Source organism: Sturnus vulgaris, chromosome 1, assembly GCF_052056855.1.
Source record: "Sturnus vulgaris isolate bStuVul1 chromosome 1, bStuVul1.hap1, whole genome shotgun sequence".
Taxonomy (NCBI): Eukaryota; Metazoa; Chordata; class Aves; order Passeriformes; family Sturnidae; genus Sturnus; species Sturnus vulgaris.
Window position 1 is genome coordinate 122,968,492 of NC_142243.1, and position 20,836 is coordinate 122,989,327.

The 20,836-nt window shown below is 37.4% G+C and overlaps 1 protein-coding gene and 1 long non-coding RNA gene across 2 annotated transcripts in view; one reads left to right on the forward strand and one right to left on the reverse strand.

Moving 5' to 3' along the window:
- The window catches only part of PREX2 (phosphatidylinositol-3,4,5-trisphosphate dependent Rac exchange factor 2), a 169,533-nt gene that overhangs the window by 131,387 nt on the left and 17,310 nt on the right, over window positions 1–20,836 (forward strand). The window contains exons 36-37 of the mRNA XM_014873008.2: window positions 7,640–7,706; window positions 9,715–9,905. Of these exons, the coding sequence (XP_014728494.1) occupies window positions 7,640–7,706; window positions 9,715–9,905 (258 nt within the window). The remainder of the gene's footprint in view (window positions 1–7,639; window positions 7,707–9,714; window positions 9,906–20,836) is intronic.
- The window catches only part of LOC148225494 (uncharacterized), a 57,765-nt gene continuing 46,829 nt past the window's right edge, over window positions 9,901–20,836 (reverse strand). Inside the window, exons 4-5 of the long non-coding RNA XR_015807662.1 lie at window positions 13,777–14,427; window positions 9,901–12,341 (exon numbers count right to left, since the gene is read on the reverse strand). This is a non-coding gene — a long non-coding RNA (uncharacterized LOC148225494). The remainder of the gene's footprint in view (window positions 12,342–13,776; window positions 14,428–20,836) is intronic.

Below are 20,836 nucleotides of genomic sequence, written 5' to 3' on the forward strand. Positions count from 1 at the left end.
TATAAATGAGTTACAATGACATAAAGGATCTATCCACTTAAAGGTAGTTAATTTCTATGAAAGAAAGAACTTGTTTGTCTCTGAAACAAAATGATGAAGCCTCAAGGCAATACCTGCATTATCAAAAAGGCTGGATTGTATATCAATACCTGTAGTAAATACATTACAATCCACCTTAAGGCTGACAGACTCTTTGCCCAACTGTTTCCAGTGGAAAGCTTTTCCAAAGCAAATGCTCAAGTGGTCAAGAAGCTTATGTTGCTTGTCCCTGTGCTGCTCTTGTCCTGTGATGGGTCTTTCCTTCATGTCTGTTCAGTTCAGTGAGCGACATGTTAATGAGCAGCTAACAGTTTCTGTCATTGCCATCAAATTTAGAAGAGTGATGTGAGGAGAGTTATGGGTTTGAGAGATATTTCTAAATCACATAGAAAAACTGCTTTTCTGTGTTCAGTACTACCTATTTGATACACAGCTTTGTGTTCAAAACAGCAGCAGTAAAGCTGGACTGCAATACTATATAGAAAAATTTATCATGTCTTTTATATGACTATAAACTTTGGAAATCGAAATGACTCTTAGATTTTTAAGATGTGGTTCCAAATATCTAAAAATTTGTGACATAACTCTCTCTATATGCAGAGTCTTTATGAAAGAGAAATTGAAAATTAAGCATTCACTCTGAAGGATATAACAAAGAAATAATAGCTAAGTTTGTCTCCTGATGAATTTAGTGAGAAGTACATTAGATAGAACAGAAATTAAGATTTATTGCATCTAAGTGAAGCAAGACCAGAGAGAGAATAGAGAGATCCTGGGAAAAGTAGATTAAATTTGTCCAGCTGGTTTAAGAGATATTACCAGGCAGCTTGAATTTAGCTTTGAGATTTTTTTTTTACTCTTTCCATGCTGTGCTCATTCTGTGAATGTAAATTGTTTCTTTAGACTTTTGACAGAATAGCATCAGTATTTATTATCAGTAGTGTTCTGTAATTGAAAAATATGAGTCTTGGTAAGTTATATGTACTGGCTCTTTGCTCACTGAGGTGGACATCAAGTTCATCCTGCTTTCTTTATCTGCTGCAAGCACAGAGAATGTGTGTCTGCAGTGATCAGAGGTGGACCCTTTTCTTTCACTCCTGATCTTTGATAGGAATCCAGCCCAAGCCTGCAAGAGTCAAAACCTTAACTACATGATGAATATTTGGCATGTTGTCTCTTTTAAGAGTGTATTCCATGTCTGGAATATCAGGAGCTAAAAAGGAGACATCTGTTGTCTGAAAGAGAAATGTAGAAGCAATTATTTAGCATTATTTGGTTCAGTGTGGCTTTGGCTGTTTTGACAGTGATGAGAGAAGCAGGAGGGCAGCTGTGACTGGTCTGTGGTCAAAGAACTTCCCTTTCACATCACAAATAGGCTGGTTTCAAGTGCTCTTGGATGTAGGTAGAGATGCTGGAAACTAAATTCTGAAAAACAGGTGAAAAGTGGGCAGTGTTACGTAGAACAGACTGGATTTTTTTTTGTCATCCATGACTGTGTCTTGACATTTCTATGCTCACATTTATGTAATCACCTGCTTTTGTGTTTACAAAGGTTTAAGAGTAGGGCTGTGAAAGGCCTGGTTCAATAGCAGGGCTGTTGCTTTGCAAGCATCCTCCTCTGTTTCTACCTCAGATGCTTGTGCCCATTCTGGTGCCAATTGCTCAACATACCTTACTTCAGATAGTTTAAATTGGTGGGAGACAAATGGTTTAGCCAGATGCTGCAGTCTTGCAAGAAAATGAGGAGCTTTATGAAAATTCCTCCCCTTAGTTTAAGAGTCTAGTTTCTTAGGAATTTGGTTTTCAAGAGTTGAAAGTCTGTGTCCCTGCTATACTCCCAGTCTAGTCCACTAAAGCAGATGGTTGCCAAGGAAATCCTTAAGTTTCATTTTTTGAAATTTTCTTAATATCTCTCCCCGCTTGTAAGTATTTAAATCCATTACTAAACCTAATTATTTTTTCTCTTTTCTCTGTATTTTTCTTGTCTCACCATACAGTCACATCCCCTTTACCAAAGCCTGCACTATTCCTCACAGTAGAGGGAAATAATAGTTGTGCTGTTTCCAGCCTGGACAGGGTTTATTTTTGCCGTAGCCAGGAGGGACGTGGCTAGGACATGGAGATTGTTCTATACCACCTCACCTCATTGCCAGCAGCAGGGAGTCTCTTCCAAGGAGAAGAGGCTTCTCCTGGTGCAGTAAATGTGGTGCTGGTCCTGAGCCAGAGGGAGCAGTCAGGGTGGCATGGCTGTGGTCGGACTGTGGGATCCACAGAGAGCATTTTTGTGTGGGAATCACTCTCTCTTTTGGACACTTTTGCCATTAATATTGTTGCTCTTACTGGTTGTTTCCTTGCCCCACTGCTGTTTCTAGTAAATTGTTCTTATCTGTTGGAGTCAGTAAGTCAGGAGTCTCTCCAGTTTCTTCAGAGAGAAATCAGAGTGCAGGGATTTAATTAATGTCTTTGAATGGAATGAGTGAATAAGTAAGTAAGTAAATGGAATAAGTTTTAAGTGTTTTTAGTGAGTAAAAGGTCTTAGATGCCTGAGAAGAAGTACATGTTCTAGTGAAGGTTGAAAAACATACTGGTGTTTCCTTAGAGGCTCCAAGAACCTAGCTTCAGGCATAATAGAGTTAGAGTTAAGAATATTGCTTACATTTTTCAGTTAGAACAAGATAGGCCATGAATGTAGTTTACACGTAGCCTGGCGTGCTAAGAGACCAGAATTCTAATAGGTTAAGGAGCAGTGGTCCGAGTTTGTGTCTTAGCTGGTTGGAAACTTTCTATAAAATAACATGCATCAGGGAGAGCTGGGGCTCTATGCCATGGCTTTATGCCATGTGCATTTTGCCATTGCATTTTGCCACTGCAGTTTTGCCATTGCTTTATGCCATTGCTTTGCTTTGTTTTTGCCTTTGAGACTGATGTGCTTCTGCAATAAATAACATTATAGCAACTATTAACTTGCTTGGCTTTTTAAAGAAGAATATAACCCAGCAGTATGGGTGCCCAAGAGGCACCTGGAGGTTTTCCTAAACCTCACATTATCTCAACCTGTGATCTTTACCTTTTGTGTCTCCAGTTCTCCTCTCCAGCCCACTGCAGGGGAAGGGGGAGTGAGTAATTGTGCATAGCTTGGAGAAGTTTCACAGGGAAGACTAAATTGGAGAATACCATTCCTACACCATGACAAAAGCTGATTTGCCACTTTGTGATGGGGGTGAGCCAGGAATCATGGAATTATGCAGGTTTGGAAAAGACCTTTAAGATTGAGTCCAACTGTTAAACCAGTGCTGCCAAGTCCACCACTAAACCATGTCCTTGAGTGCCAGATCTACACATCTTTTGAATACCTCTGGGGATAAAGACTCAACCACCTCCCTGGGCATCCTGTTCCAGGGCTTGACAGCCCTTTCAGTGAAGAATTTTTTCCTAATAACCAATCTAATCCTCCCCTGGCACAAATTGAGGACATTGCCTCTTGCTCTATCACTTGTCATGTGGGAGAAAGAAGCCAATCCCCACCTCATTACAAGAACAATAAGGTCCCCCCTGAGCCTCCTTCAGGCTAAACGACCCCGGCTCCCTCAGCTGCTCCTTGTAAGACTTGTGCTCCAGGCCTTTCTCCATTTTCATTGCCCTTCTTTGGACATGGGTCAGCATCTCAAGGTCTTCCTCACAGTGAGGGCCCCAAAACTGAGCACAGGATTCGAGGTGTGGCCTCCCCAGTGCTGAGTACCAGGGTGTTAGGACCTTACCAAAGGGTAGGGCTTACTGGGTTCCTGACTCATGAAATAAAAGTTACACATAATTAGAGCCACATGGTACTAAAATTTCTATTCTGCTCTTCAGTTTTCACAATAGTTGTGAGAGTCAAAATATTACTGTATATGCTCTTTGACAATTTAAAGTCATGGTACTGTCATGAAGCTTTTCAGTTGTTAAGATTAAACCTTTCTGTAACTACTGAGGATGCTGGTGACACTGTACATAGGATTGTATTGACAGATGCTAGGAGACGTGATTTAAAATTGCTGAGTCTTAGCATAGGTTGAGAAGGTAATTATACTTGGTAATTTATCATTTATTGAGATTTGCCATTTAGTGGAAAAATACATGAAATAATTTGCTGTAACAGAATGGATACATTTACTACAGAAAAAAATGAATTTTTACATATATACTATATGTATATAAATATATCTACAAATGTATATTTATAAATATATATACACATATATATGCAATAAGCATGTTGCACACACTCTCATCTGTATAGTTAAAAACTATATGGCAGAACATAAATTGTAATTAAAGAAATACAAAAGTATGTATGCACACAGATGCAAAAATACAGAAATACTGTTTTATCTGTGTCATAAATATGTGCTTTTTAGTTTGAGCTGAAGAAAATAATTAGGGACTCACACACTTCACTACTTCACACCTCTGTTCTGATATGTCCTTTCTCAGGTTGCTGACTGTGCTTTTCTACATGATCTTGAATATCTTTTGACTGAGGGATTAAAAATTTAGTAGAATTAAGATCCATTTCCATGCTTTTCTTGAGGACAGCATGAATTAATTTATATGTTTGTCACAGTGATGTGGAAATAAAAGGCCAAATTCTTCTGTGCAATAACATCAAAGCAAAATGTTTCCAGAGCAAAATCAACAGCTTAGTGGTATTTAATGCCTTAACCCAGTTACCTCTCCAATTATTTCTTTACTATCCTTGTATTTTGAGGAAAAGATTGGCAATACCTAGGATAATCCTACCAGTTTACTGGCACAAGAAATTGAGAATAAGACTAATGACATGCATTTGCTTGAATTATCTTTCTGTTCAAAGTTACTCAGGAATGTGTATCTCTGCAGGTCTGAAACCTTCTTAGGGTTCTATTTGCAAAATTTCAATTTTCAGGACTTCATACATGTCTCTATCAGTTTTGGAGGGTATCCTCCACTAAGAAAACATCAGTACTTCTGTGTTTCTTTTGTACTCAGGTTCTGGGAAGGCATCTTGGGAAAGCATTTATCTTGTTAGAGATTTTTCTTTTTGAACCCTAAAATGTTTGTTACCTTATCCTGGTGTTAGTTTTCTCTGAGATACTTGTCTCTATTATTTGACATTGCTGCATAAGGGGGGATATCTTAGAAAAGTCGAACACAGCAATAGTCCTCAGCAGATTTATTGTGTATTGGTCTATCTACTTTTTTTTTTTCTAAAGGAAGGCTTTTCTGCTGGATCTTAGAGAAATTGCAAGGCTTTAAAAGCTAAACTAACATCACATTTAGAGACAAAGTACTATGATTTCATTCCGGTTCATTTCAAATGGATTAGAAAATATTGTCCAAATTGGGCACCATGCCAAGATTGCCATTAACTTTTCCCATAAAATATGATTAAGGACCTTAACAAGCATTTAGTAATTAAGTGAAGTGCTTTGGTAATTTATATGCTGTCCACAGGTTGTCATGTTCTGTAAAATACTGAAGAGAGGTTTTATGAAAAGCAATAAAACTCAAGCATTTGAGAAACATCTGAGAGTGTTATCTGATGGGGAAGGAATAGTTTCACTTGTAACAGGATATTTTGATATTTAAAATGAATGTTGTGTATAGTTGATTTTTTGTTTGGGTTTTTTTACGTTAATGAATAATTGCCTGAATTGATTATAACCATATATCCCATTCTAGTGTCCATGTTGCTTCATTTTATACCCTGGGTTAATTATTTTCCATGTACTCCGTTAATTAGTGTACTGTTCCATATTTAGTTTCTGCTTTCATTTAATGCAGATGAATTTGCTGGAATAACATTCAGTCCAAAGAGATGGGATTGCTGAACAGTCTCTGAATGAAGCAAGTTTTCCTATTGTATGGCAGGAAAAAGATAGGTTTTCAGTCTGATAATGTTCAGTGGAGAGCAGGGTGAGGCTTTGTTTTGTAGCTTTGCTAACAAAGAGAAAAGGTTGGTCTATTGCTGCTGAGGTAGCTTTTATGTGCTGTGGCCATTCAAAGTGATTTATGAGTAATTTTCTCCACAAACCTCTTTTCCTTTCAACAGTGCCCAGCTTCCTTTGATACAGAGTGCATTGTGGATCACACAGCAGGCTTAATGGAATAACAGAACTAGATTAGCTTTGCTGTGCTTTCTGAGGGAATTAATTCAAACCTCAAATTTGAGAGAAGATGTTTTTCAAAACTACAAACAAATAAAAGGTGGATGGATTTTTTCAATAATCTGGAATAATTTACTTGATTAAGTGTAACAGGTATTCAGATCTGTAGTCTGCACCCCTGCCCAGCAAGTGTGCAGCAATGTAGCTTCTCTCCTAGATCCAATAATTAAATTGGAGGAGCAAATTTTAACCTTGCTACATGAATCAATGCTTTAATGACTGGAGGATCCAGCTGATCCTCTTGTTTGAGAGTTAGGATGCACGGAGACTTTTTCATATTATAGAGCAACTGAATTTGAGCTGCCAAACTCCTTAGTTCCAGCTTGGATTGTGGCTTATCTGTCACCTTTAATCAGGTCTGTGCCTTGAGCACACACACTGGAGCTAGACCTCAGTGATACCTTGAGGTTGTCATTGGAGAATCTCTCTTTTTTTTCCCCTATGTGTTCCTCAGTTCAGTTGAATTTCTCTTGTTCTGTTTCATTTAAATGTTGCCCAGAGTTTCTGCATTAGTAGCTGTTGCCTGGTTCTCACTGGTAGGTAGAGAGGCCTACCAAATATTTCTATTTTCAGCTGCTACAGGAGATTTTATGAGCTTTACAACCAGCAGAAGGAGTTTTGTGATGAGAAAAACGTGGAATGGTTTGGGTTAGACAAACTTTAAAGACTATCTGGTCCAACTTTACTGCTGTGGCAGGGACAGACTTGTGTTGCTGCAGAGCCAATAAAACCTGTGATCTTATCACAAAGATATGTACAATATTTACCTATGAGATGTTTAATGATAGCTCCTCCATGGTGAGCAATTAAGTTGCTTATAAGTTGGAAAGTTAAAACAAATATTCCTCTAGGGTTCCTGAATTGAAGAAGACGTGCATAATGCATTTTTGTCCCCTGTAGGATTTATGGGTTTTGTTTGATTTTATATTATGAACATGTATATGTTTCCTCTGTCAGTACTGTGTTTCATGGGGATTTTGCTTTTATACATCAAATATAAAAAAAGCTTGTAGAATGTGAAGCTCAGGCACTGCTTGTATGCCAGTTTTCCCAAAGTCACTCTTAAAATCTATACAGTTGCCACAAACCTTTTCATGGGTAGCTTTGCTGAAAATCACTTTCAGATCCTGTTTTATTCTGATAACTAGATGTTAAAGGTTTGCACTGTACTGTCAAAGGGCAGAGGGACAGTTTTTTGTCTCCAGAACAAAAAAAAGTTCTAATGTTCCTTATTACTTTAAAAGAAGGAGTGATAGTGCCTGTTTATTATTGTATTACTCCTTCATCCTCTCTTACCATAAGGTAAAAAAATCCTCCAACCTTAGGATAGTGTCTAAGAATAGTCCCTTGTAGATGTTTTGTTCAGGACTTGAAACAATTAGTTTTTGCCTTACTCTATCTGTTTGTTCTTTCAGGGCATTCTACCTGGACAAGTCAAACTTGCCTCCAAATTCAACATCTAAAGCAGCTTATATAGATAAGGTAAATAAAAATGTTAAGTGCCTAATTAAACTCTGTATGTTACACACTGTGTTGCTGAGACTTTCTTTATTCCATCAAAAATTGAATTGTTTAAAGCTGGATGGAGAGGGGCAGGGAAAGAAGGAGCTCTCTTGCAGCTTTTTGCCCCACCTGTGTTTTTTGGGGTAGGTGGTGCCATGTGGTTCTGGATTAACAGGTGTGGCAGGGGTGTATCTGTGTTTGAGAAGAAGAATCATTACTTTCGTTTTTCACTCTGCTTTCAGAGCAATGCAACTGCCCTAGGAGCATGTGGGGTAGGATGGCGGAGGACAGATGCAAACAGAAATCCCTTGTTCTGAAAGCTGGAAGTGCTTTTCCAAATTAAATACTACTTCAGCATCCTGCTCAGAAGACTTTCTTCTGATTCTTCTCATTTAGGTTTTCTTCAAATGCTTTCATCTGTCTTTAAACCTCTGTGGCTGAGAGGTCTCAGGGGCTGTAAAAATTAATTTAATGCTCTCTTCTCTTGTTGGAAAGTTAATTCCTCTATTGCACCCCAGTAGGGGGAAGGGGGAATAAAGAAATTCCTGGGGTCTTGCCTACAAAAGTGATTGAGCTATTGTGACTTGAGAAATAACAGTGCTCATCAGCTGAGCCCTATGGCAGACTAAAATTTTATGTCAGTGTTGTCCAACACTGGTGTTAAACAGCCTGGTAGTTCCTGTTTCTCGGATCCATGCAGGACTGCACATGAGGGAAGAAGGACAATTGCCACTCCTTCCCTGGGGAGTCAGCAGCTTGCCTAGCAGTCACAGGTGCAGCAGGGGTTGTTTAGCTGTGAGGGAAGTGCTTGTTACCCCCAAACCTATTCCCTAGCTATTTCAGCAAAAAGCTCAAGGGCAAGAGAAATGCATCTTATAATCCACATCTGACCAAGGGATGCTAGGTTAAGCTAGCATTTATTTCACAACCAGAGCAAGCCAAGAGTGAGTGCATGATCCATTTTTGGCTGTGTCTTTCTCTTTATTGTCCATAGCTCTGCATTAGTAGATGACACCAGCTAAAATAAATTTAGACAGATGCAAGTTAAACCAGTACGACCTAAACCAAGTTAACTCTGTTTGTACCCAGGTTTAAATATGCTGTTTGTTATAGCTGATCCTCTTGACATCTGTGCTTTTCAATGCAGTAACTATCATAGGACCAAGTGAGGCTGCCATTTCTCTAACTAGTTAAAACTGTCCTTAGGGAATTTAATCTGTTCTTTGAAAGATTAATTCTTTGAGTAGCATGTGGGTTTGTTGGAATCTTTGTGTTTCTGGAATAAAGAGAAGTGGGAATTTGGAATTAGGTAGTTTGAAAATTTGTGTTGTGAACATCTCATTTACACAAAGCACCATGAGATACTGGTTTTCATTGCTAGATCACTTTTGAAGGCTCCTCTTCTGACACAAACTTTGCACTTGAAAGCTGCCTTCTTTACTTCATTCTTAGTACAGGAATGCTGGGATTATGTTAAATCTTGCAACAAAGTTAACTGTTCTTGCTTGCATGGTTTTGCCACATCTGTTAATTTTTATTTTTGATGTTGTTAGGATTAGGAACTAGACCTTTTATCAATAAAGGACTGTTGTCATAAGTGTAAGCTGATTTTCTCAGCAAGTCAATTAACAAGTCTTGGTATCTATATGCGTAGGGTTGTAGGTTGCCTCTTCATGGCTTCCTTTCTTTTCCCAGTCCATTAATGGATACAGCACTCATGGGTCTATTGAGTCTATTGAAGTGAAAAACACTCCATAGGCAGGACTGGGAACGAAACAGTCAGTGATGGGAAGAACTGAAAAGCTTCAGAAAGCTGTCATATGTTGTGTAACAGAAGACTCTGTGTTTTGTATTTATGTCATGGAATTTGGCTTTCTCAGCCAGACCTGGTGTTCTACCTGCCTCTCAGACGACCTACTCTGTTAGAGTATTTCATGTGCTTTCAGGAGCAAATGTTCCCATCTCTCTCTCTCTTCCTCTCTTGCAGCTGATGAGGCCTCTCAATTGCTTGGATGAGCTTTACCGGCTCATAGGGTCCTTTATCCGATCCAAGCGCACGGCTGCCTGCGCCTACACCGCGTGCAGCGCTTCCGGCGTCGGGCTGCTCTCCGTGTCATCCGAGCTCTGCAGCAGGCTTGGGGCGTGTCACATCATCATGTGCAACAGCGGAGTTCACCGGTATGACAAGTTTCTTTTACCTCCTTTTGTTGCAGTGGGTCACTCTGTCATTGCAGGTTGGAGACTGCTGCTCTTTTAGAGATGGATCTTACGCTAATGTCTAATGTCTTACATGAAATAGTGAATATACTTGAAAGATTTGTGGTGAAATTCTAGAATTGTGTTTGCAGTGATTGACAGAAATGGACAGTACAAGTGTTTTGGTTTGTGCAGTTGTAATGAGATTGTTCCTCATTCAAGTCAGTAAAAGGCAGAAATCTTAATTGCTAAAGTAGAAAGAGGAATGTTACCTAGATGAATAATATGTATGATATTGGACTCTAATAGGACAAGAAATGCTGAAGTTTGTTTTTACTTTGTATGGTATGGTGAATAATAGTAGAGCTTGATTCAAGGAAAAAAATGAAACATAAGACATATGCTTTTTGCAGGTACACCTTATGATAACAAGAGGTTCAGTCTGAAGGACAGTCAATGTGTTTAACACAATACCAAAAAATAGACTGACCTATAATCAACTGAATTTTGTCATCAACCTAAGAGATTTTAATAGAAAAAAATATATATGACAATAGCATCATCACAGAGCACTCTAGTACTTTAATCATATTTGTTACAGGCAGCAATAGATTTATGCTTCAGCTGGGCAGATTACAGTCTTTTGGGACAGTGTACCAAAAAGGCAAAGACTAAAAGTGGAGAGGGGGAAAAACCCCAACAAATCAAAGAATTAACATAAGAAATAATCTGATACTAGAAATATGCTCTTCTCATAAGAATTCCAAACTGTAGATCAGGACTAGCAGTATGTTAAATATGCTGCTTAGTTTCTGATCTGTGCAAGTCCTTATTTTAGCAGACTTAGTTACCAATACCTTGTGCTAGAATGAGCATTACTTTCTCCTCATTTTAAGTAATATCCTTTCTTCCAAAGAGTTTTGAGGAGGGAAGAAGAAAAAAGGCAATTGCAACATAAGCTGCAATGCAGATTATCAGGCATAAAAGAAAGGAAAAGCTCCATATACAGACAAAAAAATTAAGTTGTATAAAGAGAGTGTTTGCTGTTTGAGAGTTGGTGTATTACTCTCTGTCAATGATACAAGTGTACATAACATACTCTATACTGTACTTAATTTTAGGGAATAGCAGGAAAAAGCTTTGTTATGTAACACTAGTCATTGTATCAGATGAAGGTGCAAATACCATAGAGCGTGGGCTGTCATGACACTGCTCTTTCAGAAGACCATGAGGCTATACAGCTTTTCTTTGTCTTGCTTTCATTTTCATGTCTTTTGTGATCAGAAAAGACTTCAGGCATAATTCTGATGGGGTTTTTTTAAGATGGAAAAACTGCCTCCTGATTTGAGCGTCATTTCATGAATTTGTCAGTACATTTGTGCCAAAAATTCTGATAGTTTAAGACTAAAGTCAGAACGGCCCAAATAAACTATTACCCTGTAGTGTATGGGTCACAAATTATTCAGAATAATTTGGTGACTGAGTAAGATGTGGTTTGCTTAAATCTGAACATGAACTGTTCTAAGGTGAAAAGTAATTGGTCATCAAATTTCTGCTCAAAAATAGGGCTAACTCAAAGGTAAAGACTCCTAAAATGTCTGTATAAGTGTATTTAAAACCCACAAAATTAAGAAAACCAGCATATTGGTTTTAAAGACTATATTCTGAGGATGGGAATGGGATTTAAAAGTGTTATGTGTGGGTTTCTGTCTAGATGTTAAAGGATTGATCATCATCTATTTACATAAAGTGAAGGTGCAAGATGCTTTTCTCTAAAGTTCTAATTTACAGTGAGTCCATTTGAGTTTTGGTACAAGATACTGCTATTTCATTTGTGCATTAATACTGCCTTTGTGGTTACCATCTGTTCAGAGAAAGAAACATCAACTCTTGGCATTATCACAGATATTTCAAGACACGCCCTCCAGGAAAAAGGAATGGGCTAGTTGAGGATTTGTATAAGCAGGGGTTTGTTCCCAGAAGTTCAGAAGAAAACTCATGTGTTTAAAGACAAGAAGGGATTCATTCACTCTTCTAAGTGAAATAGGTCCCTTTAAGTGGTTCAAGCTAAGAAAGTTTTTTAATAACAATTGCCTGAAATTACTATTGCACGTGCAAACTGGGTGGATGAAGAAGTTTTTCCTTAGCATTTGGAGTCATATAAAGTCACTTCATGTACTGTTTTCTCTTTCTGGTCTCCTGAGGCCACATCTCTACAGTCCAGTACTAAGTGGGCTTTGGTTTTTGACATTCTGAAATTGCCTTTGCCCAGATAGAAAGCTTGATTTGTCTCCAGCTAGCAGGTTTGCTCAGTGAATTTTGTGCCCAGCATTTCTAGTGCTAAATTCTGCAGTGTTTTTGTGAACCAATTCTTCTTACTGCTCTCAGAGTGAGATAGTCTTGCAGCAATATGAAATCCTGTGAGGAGGACAGAAGAGGAAAGAGTAAGATGCTGGATGTGATTAAGTCCCCTAGACATAGAGGATTTTGCTTTATGCCTGCAATCTTGAAAGCTAAATTCTTCTGTTTGTTGGCACAGCATTTCATCAGGGCAGATAATGTTGCAAAATAGTGCTCCTTAGCTTATTAGCTAGTTCTTTAGAGTTCAAGGTACTGATTTTCAGTGAAAGGGGATATTTATCTCTGGTTGTATTCAGCAGTGTATCTGGCTTTCTGTGTTGTTAGAAATGAAATACTGTGAAGTCCATGATTGTGATCAGTTGCAGAACTTCACATTTTGTGGGCCCAGACCAATGACTCATGACTGTTTTTAACACTAGGCCACGGATATTAAATGAGTTGAAAACTGGTACTATCTACAGATGCTACTAGATAAACAGATGGGGAAAAGATGTGAATTTTTCTTGCATATTTGTTTTGAAAATCTCATTTGCTAGTCTTGCCAGCTCACAAATGAAGCTCAACTTGAAGCAAGGCTCCCCCATACTTTTTTTTTTTAAAGCCCTCACTTTAATAATTTCTATGATTGGTCTTTAAGGGAGTGAATGTCTGAGAGTCTCTGGAAGAGTACAGGGTGCTCTATTCATCAACTTTCTTTCTTTTGTTCATGAGGAGTGGGAGCTGAGCAAGGCATTAATCTGTCAAAGTTTAAATATGTTAAATAGAATTTTAAATATATATGTATATATATACACACACATATATAGAGAGAGATAGATATAGATTCAGATATATATATATGTATTCATCTCCTACTGAACTGACTGGAGAGCCCTTTCTGTGTTCTCTCAATTTATGAGTCATGGATTGACAAGGGGGTAGGGGGAGGTCCTGCCACTGCTCCTACTAACCAGAGGCAAGTCCCAGCTAACATGTGAGAGAGGTGCTGGGTGATAGTCCAATGCAGAAGAGGCCAAGAGCTATGAAACAGCAGCCTTGTCTGCTTTGACAGTGATTGCTGATCTCTGGATCAGCAGTGTCTTGGTTTCTGACTTCTCTGTGATCCATATTAAATTGCTTTTTACACTGCGCTAGGCTAAAACAGCTTGACAGAGTTCATACTTTCATCCCTATATCCCAGATAATGCTAGGGATTTTGAATTGCTGGTGATTGCTTTTCTTTGATTTTTATTATGCCAGTATGTTTACCAATTTACATTACAGCCTGCAATCCTATATCTATTTCAGACAGCAGTTCTTTTCAAATACATTTTGAGCACCAGAAAACCAAGGACGGGGGAAAATAAGTCCCTTTAACCTTCACTGTCCTAAGTGATGTGAGTGCTACAAACCTCCCCTTGGGTTATCATAAGCAAACATGCCTTGTTGATCAACAAGAGGAACGGAACTGTAAATTAGTTCAAGAAATCAATAGTTTGCATTTTTATTTTACCTTTTCTAATAGTTCATAATTATTTCTGCCAGCCAGCTGTCACCCTGTAAACAATGTTCTGCTTTCTTTGCTTGTGTTCATTCTGTTTGAAGTTGCTATCAGTCTGTACAAATGCAGGTGATGAAAGGCACTTTTAAATTTTATTGAATCACGATTCTAGCTCCTGCTTGAGGGAGAAGAGCAAGACTGCACTGCACAGACATGTCCTAGCCTCCTTCCGTGCCAAAATGAAATTAGGTGCAGCAGCTGCAGATGTCTGTTCAGGGACCATAGGCCTTACAGGCTCAAAGGAATCATTTAAAGCATCCAAATGAAACAAATCCCAAGTTTATTTAAATTTTTGCATTTCCTGAAGGATCAAGGGAAAAATCTTCCATAATCTTGATGAAACCCAGAAAATTCAGAGTCTTATTTTCTTTTCTGAATTTTAATTTCCCCCGAAGAAATTCTCTCCTTAGTGTTACCATCCTTCAAGCAGTGGGGTTCTGGCTGGCAGACACTTGGCTGAAGGATGAGGCAGGTTTTGCCAAGTGTTGATTATGCTGTCTCCTGTAGCTGGCAGCAGTCCTGCAATCCAGCTAAACCTGCTTCATCTTCCACATTGCAAAGCAGAGTAGCACCATAAGCTGTCCATCATGGTCAGCTGCCTTTCTGTGAAATCAAATGAAACAAGGTGAAAAATAGGTACTCCAGATTTGTATTTTTGACATTCTATCATAAGAATTCTTCTTTTTAAATTCAGAATTTTGCCTGTAAGAATTTAGTTCTGAGCTCAATGAGTGCATGCTGCAAAGAAAATCCTTGGAGTTTTGCAGCTGTATTTAGGCTATCAACTCCCTAGTAAGAAAGCTTTTGGGAATTGATGTGACTGTTTTCAGGAGACAGGTTAGCACAGACAGAAAAACCAATCCATACCCTTCTCCAGCCATCTGGTCTCAGCTGGGCTTTTAGTCCTGTTACTTTCCCATTTAGACAAGATTCTCTTCTATTTTTAAAATGGTATCTCTGTTATATCTGTCTACAATTAGTGTATTTTTATGATACCATACCCACTGAGGCATAAACAAACTTCTCTTTATGTAAAATAATTGAGGATAATAGAGTATTACATTCTGTGCTGGTTACTACCTAAAACCAGCTAAATAATTTTGAAATATGTGAGAATTTGTCTTAACATAAGCAAGACATTTAGCACAGATAGTGTTATACTGTTCCTGCAGTAGTAATTGTTTTATTTTGCTTTATATTTGTCTTTCATAGGCAATCTGGTACATTTTTGCTTTGTCACCTCTAGTATATTTAACATATATATGGATGAATTATAGTCGTGCTGTTCTCTTGCATGTGTTTTAAATTCTGAGAGGCTATTTTGTTCAAAAACCAATCTGAAAATGCAGAGAAGTACATAAATGCAGTGGAACAGAAAATACAGATCTAAGTTGTTACTAATGTGTATTTCAAGGTGTGCTTTTTTTCTATTTGGTCTTCTTTTAACATTATGGATGTTTAGTAGCAGGGTTGACACACAGTGCTATTACTGTGCTCTGTAGAATCATCCTTGCGTGCTTCAGTTCCTGCACAATTGCCTTATCTGCAGTCCAGGTCTTTGAAATTTTGTTTTTCATGCAAAATCTTCTACTTTACAATATAAAGAAAATAGAACCTCTCAAACAATCCGAAATAAAAAAAAACTTAACCAGATCTGCTTTAATTTTTGGCATAAAGAGAGGTAAGTGAATAGCTTGAATTATTACAAGACAAGAAGTAAATTGCAATTTTTTATCAGATTTATTCGCCTGCTTACAGAGGAAGAAGCCTTTAATGGACAGACTTTCTGCACAGAATGAGAGATAATGGTCAAAGCTGGGGTTTCAGATGCCTTTAAATTGTGTTTGCTTATTTTTCCAAGTATGATGGAAAATGAGTAAATAAAAGGCAAGGAATATTTCAAATTTTTGGAAGTGCTGTTCTCTCATCAAGCAAAGAATATTTAATAGTGAAATTGCTTCCTTGCAACATTTCCAGCTGGCTAGAGGTGATAAGATCTTACAGGAAAAGAATGATTGTGAAAAGATGCTCCCTGCAGTTTTTTAAAAATGACAGATGATGTATGGTGAAAATAAGTGCCTTTTTTTCTTCTTAGTTTTTCTTCAAAAATCTCTCTGTTTTAAAGAGGTAGAATAGTTACATTTATTTCTGGAAATAGATTGGATGATAATAATCTTTCAATCTACAGAAAAAATAATAATATTACCTCCTTTGTGTTTCATACTTCATTATTAAAAATCACTAATATTGAACCAAATACCCCTGATGAAAATATGTTTGTAACCTACAAAATAATTCATTTACCAAAGGTAGGTATGATATATGACTAGTAGACACTCACCTCCCAAGACTGATTCTCTGGCTTGATGAGTTCATGCCATCTACTTCATTAAGTCAGAAATCTGTTGGTAGTTTGTGTCTGAAAATATCTAGAGAGCTGGGTTTGATTATCCTGTTGTAGGATGGTGGATGTATGCCTGATAAGGGAATTGGGATACCTTTATTCTGAGGTTAGCACAACTGTGTAACCACAGTGGTGCCTTTTGTGAATGAAACCCCCTGCATGCTGATGCTTAATGGATAAAAGGCAGAAAATCCCATTAACACGGGCTGCACATGCCCATTCTGTGTGGTGATGGTGTATGTTCCACACACAATTACTTTTGAAGTGTTGTTTTTGATTCAGAGTGGAATAAATACACTTCATGTGCAGAATAATGGCTTTCTATATGTTGGATTGGCCTTTGGTGTACGGGTTCCATCCAACATTGATTTTTAAAGTAGTGACCCTTCTACACTGGCAACATCTCAGCTTCACAAAGATTCATAAAGGGACTGAAACTAACTCCTGAACTCCAGCAGAGTTTACTCTAATTGTGAAATACAGTAGTTTGGTGTATGAACTTCATGCTCATTTTCTCTCTAATCTTTTATGGCTGGCCAAATCTACCTCTGTTGAAAAGCAATGGTGTTGAGAAAAGTTTCAGTATATGGGCACAGAAAATGCAAGCTTCAGGTTTGCTTGCATGGAGACATATTCCCACAATGAGAACATCTTAGAGCTTGTGGGAGAATCCTGAATTAGGCCTGCCTATAGTTTGTACACCTATTTTTTATAGTCCTGAACAACATTTGTCCTCCTTTTTAGTTTCATTGTGTCTATTTTCTTCTTCAGGTTGTTCATCAGAATTGATGCATATTACCCAGCCATTGCTACTAATTATAGACAAATGCCTCAAAAAAATTTTACCCCAAAGTGATTTACTTTAACACAAAGTATTTAATTGCTGCATGCATTGACTTAAGTAATATTCCTACTGTACCTATTAATTTAAATGACAGGAGAAAAAAAAGAATACTTGTAGTGTAGTTGGTCTAAAAAGTGGTCAAATGTAGGAATGATTAGCTTATGATGTACAGGAAGAAAAGTAATTAAAATAATAATGGCACTAAATTACATGTTGAGTAGAAGTTTTAGATTTTAATTAGACTAAGCATACATGCAACCTTTTCATATTTTTTTCCTACTGAAATAGAACATAATTAATTTTGACATCTCTGACTATGGTAACTACTAAACCAATTTGTTACACCTCATCTTTTGTACTCAGGGCATTTTTCTAAGGGATGTTTTGGTGCCTTTTCAGATGTAGAATGGCTGAAAGCCTAATTGAAACCTGAGAATGAGTTGGATGATTTAGATCTTTTTTAGTCTGGTAACCTAGATAATACACTTTGCTGCATGGCACCTCTGTAGGTAGTGAACACAAACTCAAATTATTTTTCTTTTCAAGTGATATTAGACAAGCTGATGTGAAATAATCAATTTCTCAGAAAATTTCAGTCTGTATTCATATTTTACAACTCTGTTTTTCAAGACAGATGTGCATCTGTCCAGCTGATTTGCAGTCTTTTAGTGGAAATCACATCCAGTCCGAAACAAATGGAGTACTGGTGATAGAAAATAATTTAACCTTACTTTTTCAGGCATGTTCAGAATGGTTTGATCCAGAAGTTGTTTGAAAGTTTGTATTTAATCTTCTCATCAATACTGTCATGACTGATGGGAGACTGGGGATAGCAGGCAGGAGCTGGGAGCAGCTGCAGCCCCTTCTGTTTCTTGGAAACCAAATGGATGAAATGAGGAATTCTCAGCCCTGTTGTCCTGGGAAATCCAAATGTCTCTGCTTTGCTGTTCTAATCTGTCAAGGCAGGGAATTTGTCATTCTAACTGACATAAATTCTGAGGTGATAAATTTGGGTCTTTTGTTTTTCTTGCATAAAAAAAAAAGGAGTGAGAGGAAAAGAGCGGGAGTCAGAACAGATTTTGATTTGTTTATATTGTAAAATCTATGGATTTGGGCTTTATGCTTCCCATAACAGAATGTTATGAGGGTTTTTCCCCAAATGTTTTCCTTGTTTGGCTTGTCTGGGCTGATTGCATCCAAATGACCAGGCTACTGTCAGAGATCAGAACTGCTTCCAGATTGCTTTGTAAACTTTAATACCATCTGTTTATCAGCTCTCAAAATGCGGGAGAAAAGTGGATTATTACTTCACATATTTGCTGATAATCCTTGATATTGAACTTTGCTTAGGCCAGCAGAAGAGTCTTACAAGATGGAGAATAACCAGATTTCAAACTGTTTAATAAAATTTTAGAAGTTACATTGGTTTAAATTGGCATTTCCTTAATCTCTCCATGCTTGGCAGCCCTATTGCTGAGGTACTTCTAGTTATGACTTTTCCGTGTTACCATCTGATGTTTTGTGTGTGCATTTTTTATTTTGCAGTAGGTGTCTAGGGCAGTTTGATTTGTGAAAAGGGGTATGTAGTAATTAAAAAAAACTGTTTGAAGAGCTGGGAGAAAACACCAGTATGTAGATAAATGCGTCACTTCAGCACAGACTCATGGAAGGTTAATATGATCAGTTTTATTAGAAGATGCCATCTCACTGATTTGGTGTTCAACTAAAATGACACTATTTGAGTGTTGTTGGTTTTCTATTTAGAAAGTAGTAGCCTTATTTCATAATCACAGGACAAAAGCCATAATCTGTAGTTTATATTTAACTCTGCCATTCATCAGAGCTTTTACATGCCATAGGAGGAACACAAAATCTGGTGATATTAAATTGCACCTCTAATAAAACAGTATATTCAAATACAGTCATGTCTCTGATGCTATTTTAACAACTTTTAACATCTGTTAATGAATAAGGTTTTTCAAAAGAGAAAATGGATGTATCTAACCAGCATTACTCTAGGATTTCACCTCAAATGTAAAATATTCTGTTGAAGAAGTGTGATAATAATTAACATCATTACTGTCATCATGTCTTTGCTACTAATTTCATAGGATATGTTTAAAATACTATCCTTAGAATTGCCATTCTTATTTACCATGAAGAGGCATCTTCAATTTTAGCACCTGTGTTTCAGAATTGTACTGTTATTGCCTACCTCCATAGCAGCCTCTAAAAGAAATCTCTATTATGCTGTTTTTCTGTCTCTGCTTTTCCCACTCTGGGTATGTCTTTATCTACACACTTGGCAGCCTTATTTCTGAATCATGGTTGTCACTGTCCAAATGTAGAGGCCTCGTAATGTCCGTGATCATCAGCCATTTCATCAGGTTTTGGATAGGGAGCAGCTTGGCAGTCTTCTTCAATCACAAAATTGCACTTAATTCTTCAAGATGACCTTCATTTAGAAGATTCTTTTGTTAGTTTTGATTCATGCATGCAGAATATAATTTTTTGGTTCTTTTTCTCTTAAGGGTTCCAGGAAGATGTGATTTCTGGAAAACTTGGCTCAGGAATTGCTTGCCTGAGAGCTGTACTTTGAGCCCATTAATACATATTATACCTACTGAGAAACTTTTTGCCCTTTTTGTTTGGTTTAGATTATACTGTCAAACTACATTTCAGACACTTTTGCTTTTTTCCATTGTCAGTAGAACAAAGTCTCCTTTGCAGTCTGGTCTTGAAGGTTGGATGTTTAAATTTTGGTGCCGGCAAATATTATGAGTATGTATTTTGTGCAATATTTCACTTTTCAAAGACAAGATAAAAACAATGTTTAGAATTTCTAATTTAGTTATCTTACACCTTAATCAAACACAGAAAAGATCAATACACTTTTGCCTCAAATTAACTCTGAGGTCAGTGTATACAAGAAACGGGGGAATGAAAATTATCTCATTACCAAGGACAATCACTTAGCTTATAAATTTTTTATGAGAGGCCACTAATAAAGCAACAGATCAAATTTAGTAACTTCTACGTTCACTTCTGTGAAACTTTTTGCAGTCCAGAAATTTACTTAAGCAGTTTTTAAAATGTGTCAGGGTTTCGGGATTTTTTTCAGTAAGAAAATAAGTACAGACATATTTTTCCTCCTACAGATCTTCTGCTCAGCAAGATAAGTGTTTGATTGAAACATATTGTCTGTTCTGTGTGCATATTATAAACTATGCAGAACACTTTGGTCAGGATTTTGCCAAAAGGGTGCTCAAAATTATATATTAATAATGTGACTTAATTTTATTATTTGAACATGAAAATTGCAGCTTTTGTCAGGTTCTGCTGAGGTAGAATCATTTTCTGTACAACTCATCTTTCTGGTTCAAGAGATTTGATTATTGCAGTACTTTGTTTGTGAAGAGAAAAATCATCAAACAACTTACTGGTGCAGAATAGAGCCTCTCTCACCTCTTGGGTGATAGCAACCCTCAAACACGTTCTTTCCAAAAAGCACCATTTTCGACTTGGGTGTTTTGTCTTTATCCATGATTTTCTACAGCTTTGGTCTTGGTTGCATGAGAAACCAACCATTTCTTCTTGTCCTGAACAGGACAGTTGATTTGAAGGAATGCAGTTTTCATTTTTTTCTTTTTTGAAAAGGCTAAATCTCTCTTAATATTGCACTGTACTGACGTGCCAAGAGAATAACCAGGCTGAATTAATTGTAAGAGATTGGGATCCTGGTAAAAAGCCTTGGTCTATTTTAA